At 40.3% G+C, this 12,205-nt stretch overlaps 1 protein-coding gene across 1 annotated transcript in view; it reads right to left on the bottom strand.

Annotated features, from left to right (window-relative positions):
* Positions 1 to 12,205, bottom strand: part of MTOR (mechanistic target of rapamycin kinase) — a 119,342-nt gene that overhangs the window by 90,656 nt on the left and 16,481 nt on the right. Inside the window, exons 13-19 of the mRNA XM_081305722.1 lie at positions 11,768 to 11,973; positions 8,952 to 9,074; positions 8,095 to 8,184; positions 7,894 to 7,986; positions 7,074 to 7,208; positions 6,743 to 6,872; positions 4,881 to 5,131 (exon numbers count right to left, since the gene is read on the bottom strand). Of these exons, the coding sequence (XP_081161848.1) occupies positions 4,881 to 5,131; positions 6,743 to 6,872; positions 7,074 to 7,208; positions 7,894 to 7,986; positions 8,095 to 8,184; positions 8,952 to 9,074; positions 11,768 to 11,973 (1,028 nt within the window). The remainder of the gene's footprint in view (positions 1 to 4,880; positions 5,132 to 6,742; positions 6,873 to 7,073; positions 7,209 to 7,893; positions 7,987 to 8,094; positions 8,185 to 8,951; positions 9,075 to 11,767; positions 11,974 to 12,205) is intronic.

Raw genomic sequence — 12,205 nt, 5'->3', positions numbered from 1 at the left:
TCCAGAAAGAGGGCTGGGATTGTGGCTCAGCGGTAGAGCACTCGCCCCACACGGGTGAGACCCTGGGTTCGATCCTCAGCACCGCATAAAAATAAATAAACAAAATACAGATATTGTGCCCATGTGTAACTAAAAAAAATATTTAAAAAAATACTCCAGAAAGAAAGAGTGTGTGTGAGGGGGAGAGAGAGGGAGAGAGAAAGAGAGTCAAAGTGCTAATAACTGTTGATGGGCATAGAGAACCTAACAGGTTGTCTACTTTTGTTTATAACTGAAATAATTTCATTACAAAATGTTTTAAAAAATTAAAAGCGGTCAACAAATAAAATCAGAAGATGAAATAAAAAAGAAAGCGTTATGTGATATAGTAGAAATAAATCCAATTGTATCAGCAATCAAAATATGCTATTAGGCAAAATAAATTTTAAGATATTATTCAAGATAAAGAGGGTCATTTCATAATAATGAAATTAAATTTACCATGAAGATATAATTTTAATTTTGCATGCATATAATAATATAACCTTAAAAATACATAAAATTGGCTGAACTATGAGAAATTAATAAATCTACTACTAAAGAAGACTTTAAACTTACTTCTCTCAGTGACTGAAATTTGAGCTAACAGAAAACTAATAAGGATATAGAAGATTTGAACAAAGTATGTAATCAGTTCAGGCTAATAACTTGCAGAATCCTATGCATAACAGTAGCCAATACATACTATCCCCACCCCACAGGAGACATGAAAAGCCATTACGTATGAGACCATTAAGGCAATTTCAGCAAACAGAGAATCATAAGCACAATGCAATTAAGTTAGAAATCAATACAAAAAGAGAAATTTAAAACCTTATAAATTTCTATGTAAAATATCCACTTCTAACTCACTCCAGGGTAAAAGAAACAAACCATAAACATTAGAAAATATTTCTGAACAAAAATGAAAATACATTATTATTATTCAGCAGTGAAAGAGAAATAAGCTACCAAAGTACATTACAATATGGATGAACTTCAAAAGTATGATGTTAAGTGAAAAAAGCTAGACACAATATCACATGTCCCATGATTCCAATTATAAGGAATATGCAGGAAAGGCAAATCCATAGAGACAGGAAGCAGATCTGAGGTTGCCTAGGGATGGGATAAGTGTAGAAAATGAATGCAAACAAGCAGGAAGTTTTTGGTTGTGGCAAAAATTAGACTGTGTGATTATTGCTTAACTCTATAAATACACTAAGAATGTGAATTTTACATTTAACAAGGGTGAATTTTATGATATGTAAATTTTATCTTAATAAAGTTTAAAAATGTTTTTGGAATGCAGCTAATACTTGAAGTTTATAATCCAAACAAATTGCATTAGAAAATAAGATTGACAATTAATGACCTAGAATTCCAACACAAGAATTTTTCTTAAAAAGAAAAAAAAAAAAGAGCCACACATGGTGGTGCATGCCTGTAATTCCAGCGGCTTGGGAGGCTGAGGCAAGAGTATCACGAGTTCAAAGCCAGCCTCAGCAACTTAGCGAGGTCCAAAGCAATTTAACCAGACCCTCTCTCAAAATAAAATATAAAAGGTCTGAGGATATAGCTCAGCTGGTAGAGTGCTTGCCTCATATGTACAAGGTCCTGGGTTCAATCCCCAGCACCACAAAAAAATTAAAAAAAAAAAAATTTAAAAAAGCAGAAAAAGAAGAAAGTAATAATAAAGAGTAGATTAATTAAATAGAAAATGAAGATACAAGAGATAAAATTAATAAAGGCAAAGTTTTTTCTCTGAAAAATAAAAAATACTAAGACAAATTTATAAGAAGAAATTATAAGATATAAGAGTGACACCTATAATTCCAGTGACTCTGGATGCTGAGGCAGGAGGACTGCAAGTTCCAGGCTAGCTTCAGATACTAAGTGACACCCTATTTCAAAATAAAAAAAGGGCTGGTGATGTGCCTAATAGTTAAGTATCCCTGGGTTCAATCCCCAGTACCAAAAAAAAAAAAAAAGAGCAAATGATGTCATGACAATAAATTTTCTCATTTAGAGAAAATTAAGTTTCCTAGAAATACGTGACCAAACTGTATCAAAAATTTCTACAAGAAAAAAAAAACATGAAAAGTTAAATAGAGGGCTGGGGATGTGACTCAAGCGGTAGCGCGCTCGCCTGGCATGCGTGTGGCCCGGGTTCGATCCTCAGCACCACATACAAACAAAGATGTTGTGTCCGCCGAAAACTAAAAAATAAATATTAAAAAATTCTCTCTCTTTAAAAAAAAAAAAAGTTAAATAGATCTCTGAATCTATAGTTTAAAAACAAGCCAGGCAAGGTGGTGCACACCTGCAATCAATCCCAGCTACTCAGAGGCTGAGGCAGAAGAATGACAAGGTTGAGGCCAATCTGGGCATCTATGGGACACTCTCTCAAAAGAAAATTTAAAAAAGGTTGGAAATCCTCAGCACAGAAAAAAAAATTCTATTCAAGAACATAGGTGCAAAAATTCTAAACTAAATATCAGACATAAAATCAATATGTTAAAATATACATCATAACCTTGGTGGAATGCTTCAACATCAAACATATATCGATGTAATGCAACATATGAACACACTGAAAGAGAAAAACTAAATGATCATCATTGCAAATAGATAGAGAAAAGGCATTTGAGAGGCTGGGGGTATAGCTCAGTTGTAGAGCACTTGCCTACCACGTGTGAGGCACTAGGTTTGATCTTCAACACCACATAAAAGTAAAAAAAAAAAAAAAAAAAGGTATTGTGTCTATCTACAACTAAAACATTAACTAAAGGCATTTAGTAAATTCAATACCTATTTATGATAAAAACTCTTTGACAAACTAAGACTATGAATAAATGCTTATAACCCATATAAGGCCATCTACCTAAATCCTGCAGCAAATAGTATACTTAGAGGTGAAAGTTTAACAGGTGTCCTGTTAAGTATCCCTGGGTTCAAATAAGAAACAAGGTTCAAGATTTCCACTAGCACCGCATTTAATCAATAGTGCAGCAGAGGTCTGAGGAACGCATAAGGAAAAGTAATAAATGATTTACTGATTAAAATGAAAACAACCAAACTACCCCTTCTCCCTATTTCTTTTCCTTCCTTTGTTTTTTCAGACTATATGATTATCTAGAGTAAAAACTTTGGAGAATCTATAAGTGACTTATTAGAATTAACAAGAATTTAATGAGGTCAGGTGGGTACAGTGGTGCACACCTATAATCTCAATGACTCAGGAGGCTGAGGCAGGAGGATTAAAGGTTGCCTTGGAGATTTAGTGAAATTCTATTTCTAAAAAGGAAGAAGGGCTGGGGTTGTAGCTCAGTGGTGGAGTGTCTGTGGGTTCTGTGCCCAGTACCATAAACTAAAACAAAAACAGGGGCTGGGGCTGTAGCTCAGTTGCATAGTGCTTGCCTAGCAAGTGTGAGGTTCCTCAGCACCACATAAAAAAATAAACAAATGAAATAAAATAAAGGTATTCTGTCCATCTATAACTACAAAACATAAAAATAATAATAGAAAATAGAAACAAAACCATTCAATGATTTGATAGTTGTAATACAATATTTAAAAATAAATTGCAAGCTGAGCATGGTGGTTTGCATCTGTAGTCTCAACTATTTGGGAGGCCAAGGCAGGAGTTTGAGACCAATCTGGGCAGCACAGTTAAACCCTGTTTCCAGGAGAAAAAAAAAAAAAAGGCACTTCTAAACTCCAAACACAAAGTTTAAAAAAACACTTTCAGCCAGGTGCAGTGGTGCATGCCTATAATCCCAGCAGCTCAGGAGGCTGAGACACGAGGATCACCAGCCTCAGCAAAAGCCAGACACTAAGCAACTCAGTGAGACCTTGTCTCTAAATAAAATACAAAATAGGGCTGGGAATGTGGCTCAGTGGTGGAGTGCCCCTGAGTTCAATCCCCAGTACCAAAACAGACAAACAAAAAGACTACTATCTCCTTTAAATGTATATCAAGTTGGTAATATGATCACAGAGGAAAAATAATTAATTCAAATATCTTTTAAGCACAGTACTCTGTATATTCTTAGTATAATCTAAGAAGAGCAGGAACTGCAAAGCCAATTTGAACTTTACAGATTAAACTACTAATTGTAGGTTGTTGTTGCTAACGGTATGGGTATAGTAATCAAGTAGCCACTCTGTACTTTCTGTGGTTGAGACAAAGAAAGTGGTGGTGGTGGGGGACATCTTTACAGAAAAATGCCAGCTAAGACAGTGGAAGGGATGGCAAAGCTGGAGAGACATGATTTTGAAACTAGCACTTCAGGAACTCATTTAAGCAAGGATATCAACAAACACTAAAATCACTGGGTGAAAGGTATTTGAGGAACAGCACAGTTACATCATCTCAAAGTGAAATCCCATGGGGTAATTATCAAGGACAAAGGAAAAAAGTTAATTTTATAATAGAGGAGTCGTAGATACCAACTTAATCAAGTGCTGAAACTCAGAATGGACAATAACTAGACCACTGACATTATGAGATCCAGTATGAAGTATGTGACTTCCCCCATGTAGGATTTTCACTAAAAATGTGAGACTTAAGTCTATTCATGAAGAAGCAACCAGAAATCCAGACTGTGAAATATTTCACAACTGGACTGAACTCTAGAACAACACTGTCCCTCTTCCCCACAAGACGGTGCTTCTTCAGCTATCCTGAGAGAACAGACCAGGAAACTGGACTGAGCCGACTATACAATCAAGTGTCAGAAGTTAAGGGAAGGAATGGCAACAGGCCCCAGCAAGCCAAACGCAGTGCTAGGAACCTGAGACACAGACAATCTGTGCATGTGTGGCAGGGCAGAGAGCAGAGTGGGGTTTTGGGTACTTACTTCCCGGATGGCCCCGTCACAGACCCGGATGACATTAAGGAATGTGGGCATGACTTGGGGCAGAAACTGCACACACTTAAGCCCCAGGGACTTGAAGATGAAGGTGATGGCCTGGACAACCATGGTGTGATGGTGAGAGAGGGACTGGTCTCGGAAGATCCGCATCAGGGCCACCATGGACACAGCTGGGTAGAACTCGTCCAGAGGCAGGTTTCCCATGTTGACCAGCATTTCACTGGTGCTATAGTCCGCTGGGACAAAATGACAAAGAGAACCATAAGCTATCGGTGACATGACTTTAACTTCAAGCAGAGCAGGGCTAACAGTAAACTAAACCTCTTCAAAAACATTAGCATTCCTATTATTTTCCCGGATATATTGTAACACCACTGGGAATACAGGGTCTGTTAGGAAGTGATGAGCAGCAACTCCGTGAGACCCTGTCACCATCAGGGACCTGCTATTACCCACACCACCAAAGCCTAAAATAGCACATGATGGGGTTTTTAAATATTGCTGTTTAACTCTTCTTACCATTACAGTTCACAACCTCAAAGCTAAAGTCATCAATAAAAACAATTATTCCCACAAAATAAAGTAAAGATAATTAAATTAGGCAAGCATCTGTTCCACAGTTGCCTGACCCCTCTAGGGAATTCAGACAAGTTAACAGGAAAATGCTCCCTGACCTGAACAGCAAAGATTCCAAGCACTCTGCCCAGGGTATTAACATGCAGCAAGGGTGAGAACTGAACCAGGTGGACAGAAGGATGTGGCTGCAGCTGTGTTCTTCACTTTCTTTCTGGTACTGGGGAAGGAAACCACAGGCACTCTACCACTAGCTGTATCACCAGCCCTTTTTATTTTTTGTTTTGAAACAGGGTTTCATTAAGTTGCTCAGTCTAGCCTCAAACTTGTGATCCTCCTGCCTGAGCCTCCTTGTCACTGGGATTACAGGTGTGTACTACCCCCAGGCTCAAGCTTTGCTCTCGAGAGCGGTGATCTAACAAGATAACATCAAAAGTACACTTTTCTAATATCTAGAAGGAAGAAGGAATTGGAAACAATATGATCCTACCTATAGTGTTTAGAAATAAATTATTTTATTTTAGGAAAATAATACTCGGCTGGAATAGTTGGGACAATTACTATTGAATCTTGATTTTCAGGAACAGGTCTGCCCTGATAGACAGTGGGCCAAGTCTAGAAAACTATCCTGTGTCCCACCCCTGACCCCATTCTCTTGGGCTACTTGTCAAAGGCAATAGGGCTCAAGGGCCAAACCTTTCATGGATTTCTATTTGCTACTAGTTTTTCTATGCCCTGGGCCTTGCATCTGATGGGAGAATGAAGTCTATCATTTTCTTCCTTGGGTGCAATAATAACAAAGAACCCCAGAGAGGCACTAACAAAAGAGTAAGAGATGAACAGAGGTGATGGGGTGATAATTCCTATCTCACTCATTGGTACCAAGAAAGGAGTACAGAGAGCCTCACTAAGCCTGTTAACCACTAGAAAGAAATCTGGACAGACGAGGGGACTCTGGCCACACTGTGAGTGGTATCCCCAGCCCACTGAAAAACAGGAAACCGTGGACTTTTCATTTTTTTTAATCATTAATTTTTTAGTTATAATTGGACACAATACCTTTGTTTTGTTTATTTATTTTTATGTGGTGCTGAAGATGGAACCCAGGGCCTTGCATGTGTTAGGTGAGCGCTCTACCACTGAGCCACAACCCCAGCCCTGGGTTGTGGTTGCTCTAAAAATGTGCTATCATTTCAGTATCTGGGCCAAGTAAATGACCAGTAAGGGCTTCCTGAGTCAGAATGTAGCAGATCGTTCACAGCCCCCCAACTTACAGGAATCCTGACTTGACTTGGATTCTGACAGGCTGACTGCAGATGCGTCCCGGGACTGGTCAATCATGCCGATGTTCACTTTGTGCTTGTAGGGATCCAAAGCCCCTAAAAGCCCTAACACACGGATAGCCTAAATAGGAAAAGAAAACATTCACCACAATATCTGATACCACAGCTTTCACAAATATTCCTCTCAAGTTCCAAAATCCCTAATTCATAGCCCAAAATGAACAGGTTCATGATCAAAATGGAGAAGGATAGGAAGTCTGATCCTACTGCTTCTCCACAGTCCTAGCAAAGCCTCCTAAGACCAGGTTCCCATGTTTCCTACCTCTCTCCTTGTGCCCTGGTTCTGTTCGGTCTTCAGAAAATTCAGCAGCACCTCAAGCAAGGTGGGGTACTTCCTGTAGGGCTCCACCACATAGCCAGTGCTGGCTACTAATTGCCCCAGGGTCCACAGAGCCACCTGGAAGGGCAAAAGATCACTTGGTTCATTGAATCAAAGAATAGAAAGCATAGTCATACTCTTCATATCAGGATTGTTAGAGCCTATTATAAGAAAAAAGTTTCTAGAAGAGACACTGTGAACAGAAATCCTGAGAGGGCATAAAAACATGGCTGTTCACGTACAAAAACAATCACTATATCAAAAGATAAATACTCTCAACTCTCTTAAAGGAAACAGAGTTCTTTCATATCCCACATGATTTACAAGTGATTCAAAAGGAAATTAAGGTTATTTTAAATTTTAATCTAGTCATCTAATAAGCTCAAATAATGGGAGGGTTATTTGAAGCTGTCTGAACTACAGCCTGTGGCCAAGGCTTTGTTTCTCCTTCAGGAGCTGAGGCTCTGATAACAGAGCTACATTCTCCTTGGCACAGGGGAAATGGTGCTGCTCATCTCTAATGCTGAAAAGGGCTGCAGGTCAGGATGACCGTAATTCTAGCTCCAAGTATTTTTCAAGAATTTTTACTTATTCAACAAATATTATCAAATGTCTACTCTATATCCAATTCTGTGCTAGGTAGGCACTGGATGGAGAAATGGAGGTGAATAAAGAGAAGCAAGGTCACAGGCCGCGGGGGGGGGGGGGGGGGGGGGGGGGGCGGGGGGTCCTTCCCGGCTCCAACAGGAAGTGTAGTGCTCACCTGCCTTTTGGCCAACAGAGAGGAGTCCTGGAGCATGTCCATGATGATGATAAAAAGTTCATCCACCCACTTCCTCATTTCTAGGCCACTGACCTGCAAAATAAAGAGGGTAGTAGAAATTACACATTAAAAAGGATTTTGACTTCCTCAGAGGTTAAAGAATTCCCTTCCACAGTGTAAAAAAAGTGGTTGTCATCTCACCTGAGCCAATTCTCCTATAGTGGCCAAGACGTTATTGATCACCCCTGGGTTTGGATCAGGGTCCGGATCTTTCAGTTTCAAAATTAAAGCCTATAGAAAGAAGGTAGGAAAATATGATTACAAGACAGAATCTAAAAGAAATATATATATATATTTTTTTTACATAAGTAAAATTCACCCAAGAGATCATTTCAGTCAAATTATGTCTAGGCTTTATGAATCTAGGATCTTTTGGATTCCCAACTTTTCTTTGGATTCCCTAACTTTTCTCCTTATCAGGTACAAGTCTAACATCTGAGAAAGCTGGGAAACACCATGATTTAAAAACATCTCCATGTCTCCTCTCAGCTCTATCTCTGATTATTTATCCAGATGAACAGGTATTATTAAAAGAAAAAGAATGAAACAAAACAGGATTGCAGATATAGCTCAGTTGGTAGAGTGTTTGCCCCACATGCACAAGGCCCTGGGTTCAATCCCCAGCACCACAAAAGCAAAACAAAACAAGAAAAACTTCACATAACTCTAATGCATTCATATTTGAAGGTTGTTTCAAGTTTTAAATCTCATTTTTCTTCATGTTGGGGGGACTATTTCAGGCAGCTGTCCAACTCCTTTCCAAGCACATTTGATGAGGTACCTGAAGCATCATATCTTATACCTTATAAAATGAGAATTTTTCTATAACTGGTGAGATTCTTGGTACTCTTTAACTGAAGATACTTGAGGTCGTCCTTGTCCCCAAGTCTGGGAACAATGACATGATCTCCTTTGTTCAGTGTACCAGCGAGCACCAAAACACCCCCACGCTATCCCAATCAGGAGAAGTGCCTATCTTGCTGTCTCTTGTGCATTACCTTCAGAATAGGCTCCATGTAGGGGCGGATGAGTCGGGGGGCATTGGAGACCAGGTGCCCCAGCATGCGGGCACTCTGCTCTTTGATTCTCCCAATGCCGCTGTGCTCCAGCTCTGTCAAAATCTGTGGGAAAGAAAGGCTTACTATGGTAGAGGACATTACAGAGAAGAACTGTGCATTACTAGGGAAAACGTGGCAGGGCAGGGGAGAAAGAAACCAGGTCTCCACGGTAGATTAAATCACTGCCAGATACCCAACAAAGGACTTCTCTGCAGCTGACATAGTAGCCTTGGGATACAGCTACGACGGGAGAAACATGATTTGAATGCTGCCCCTGCTCCTTCCATCACAGTACTTAAGTCCCACAGTCCTCTCTTAACAGTGCAGCAGAGAGAGCTGTGATTAGGGTCTGCAGAAACGAGGACTGAAGAGAGGGCTCCCTGGGAAAAAAAATCTTTGTCTAAAAAGTAAATCAGTAAAAGGGCCTATAAATAATGACAAAGGAATCAAAGAATAGCTTATGATGATGAGAGAAATGTTAATATTCCATATCTGTCTTAAGCACATCTAAATAAACCCAAGAGTTAGAAATTACATCAATGGGACCTCCTTGAGCCTTACTGAATAGAAGTGACATGTTGGGGCTGGGGATGTGGCTCAAGCGGTAGCGCGCTCGCCTGGCATGCGTGCGGCCCGGGTTCGATCCTCAGCACCACATACCAACAAAGATGTTGTGTCCGCCGAGAACTAAAAAATAAATATTAAAAAAAAAAAATTCTCTCTCTCTCTCTCTCCTCTCTCTTAAAAAAAAAAAAAAAAAAAAAAAGAAGTGACATGTTTGTTCTCACTGACATCCTTAAAACACAAGGCACCAGAACATCATGCTCACAGCAGTACAGGTGTATGGATAGCTGAAGTTGTCAGAAGGAAACCTCTGAGCAGTGAGGAAAGAAATATCAAAGCCCCGGTTAACTCTACTACCCAGAAGAATCTCTCTCTCTGAGGTTACTGATTTAATAACCCTATCTCTGGATGCCTATGACAGCCTGTTTTTTTCCCAGTCACAGCAGACAGCAGCAGAAAATGCAGATACCAAGAACAGACCCATGACAACAAAAAGAGATGGCCGGCTCAAGGAAATGTGCCCTGAGGAGCAAAGCACAACCCTGTGGGCAGGGCAGAGTGGAGCCAGGGAGCTTGTTGCAACCTGATGACCAAGACCTTAAGAAAAAGCTAGCACTGACCAAGCATGAACACGTACAATTTAATTTTGGAAAATCTATACTGAAGTTAACATGTATTTTTAAAATTTTGAATCTTTAAGGGTTAAAATCAGTACCTTCATTCAATAGAACTTCCCACTCTCCAATATGAGAAAACTGAGATGGCCTGAGAACTGTTAGTCTCAAGAGGGCAGAAGCCTTGACTGGGTGGCTCACAGATATCCTGCCAGAATCCAGTAGGACCCAGGATACAGCAGGTGCTTCAAAAAGTCTTGCTGAATGAACAACATGCTATTTTCTCATTAGGAGATATTTCCAAACTTGCTGAATGCAATACGAGCTGGCAGGCTCAGCAACGACTTCTTTTCCTTCCAAAGCTTTAGTATCTTACAAAGACTTAACATGACAGGCAATCCTAACAAGGGCAGCAGTTAAAGGGATAAATCACTAGGCTAAACACAGAGGTGCCAACATAATTACAATTTCCTAATTCATTGATTGATGATATAATTTACAACCCCTTTTACTGTGGTTGTAAAAGTGACAAATCGTGACAAATTGTGAATAAATGACATTTCTCCAGGGTCTAGAGTTACATATATTAATGATTTTCTGTTTAAGTCCTTTGTATGTTACAAAAAGCAAACATTTCAAAAGAAGCCTGGGGTAGGATCAGGAAGCAGAGGGCGAGGTGGGGACAGGGTGAAGGTGGGAGGTAGGAAATGACTCGGTGAGTGACATAAAAGACCGGGAAGAGGTAGGTGAAAGTAATTTGGGCAGGAAGGACTGGACCAGGTATCACTCACAGAGAGCTTCCTTGGTAACTGAAGACAAAAATTGAAAAGCCAGGGGCTAGGGTTGTGGCTCAGTAGTAGAGTGCTTGTCTAGCATGCGTGAAGCACTGGGTTTGATGCACAGCACCACATTAAAAAAAAAAAAAAAAAAAAAAAAAAACAACTAAATAAGCAAAATAAAGGCATTGTATCCATCTACGACTAAAAATATTTAAAAAAAATTGAAGAGCCAGGTTTTAGCAGGAATTGAAAATTCTACCTGATCTAGTAGCTATGCCAGCCTGAAACTCCTGTAGGCTGTAGTCTAAGCTGTGTAGCTTGGCAACTCACATTATTTAAGAATAAAAGCCAGGGATCCCCAGTCCAAAGGCAATGGCCACTGAAAAGGTGTTGGAACCATGCCCACATGTTATTTTTAAGAACAATGACCTTTGTGATTGACCTGGCATCAGCAAGAAAAGTTGTAGAACAGACGGGAAGGTACCAGAGGACTCTACCAGCAGCAGCAGATGAGTGAGTGCATGAAGAGTACCGAGACAGGGGATCACTGATGACTGCCAGGAAGAAAGAGCCACATGAGAGATTATCCTAGGACTAAGATGCATTCTGGAGTCACACTGACAAGAGGCTCATGAGGTAAAAAGCACTAGAATTATAATAATGAAGCTAGGAAACAAGGAACTCCTGAGTCAAATGTGGCTTTACCAGTTATCTCCACTTTTCCCCCTCTTTGTCCTCCATGCTTCTTCCCTAAGCAGCTCTCACTCTCCACTGCCTGTAAGTCTGTCACCCCCATTACCTGGATGAGCATCTTTCGCAGGAAAGGCATGACAAAGGCAGGGTTCATGCTACTGAGTCGGCCCACAGTGCAGATGGCCAGCTCCCGGATCTCAAACACCTGGTCATTTAGGGCCACAAACAGGGCCTGCAAATTCTCTGCCTGGGCGAGGTGTGCATCAAAGCGCTCATCCAGGGATGCCAAGACGCAGTACCGGATGTCAGGGTCTGCAAGAGTAATTAAGCCTTTGAACCCCTTTTCACCATCCCATTTTCCAGCTTCTACTTCCACTGCCATCAGCCTAGGGGGCGGACTCTGGACAACCTGCTCTCATCTAACCTACTGCTATTCTTTTCTCTCCTTAGGAGTAAAGGAATCAAAGGCAGATTATCTTATATCAACAGGCTGTAACAGCCAAGCCTTATGCCTTCACAGGGAAAAATCTGAACATCACCTGCT

Source organism: Spermophilus citellus (assembly GCF_964194105.1).
Source record: "Spermophilus citellus genome assembly, chromosome: 9".
Classification (NCBI taxonomy): domain Eukaryota; kingdom Metazoa; phylum Chordata; class Mammalia; order Rodentia; family Sciuridae; genus Spermophilus; species Spermophilus citellus.
Note: the sequence above shows the minus strand (reverse complement) of the source record. Positions and strands in the feature narration are given on the sequence as shown.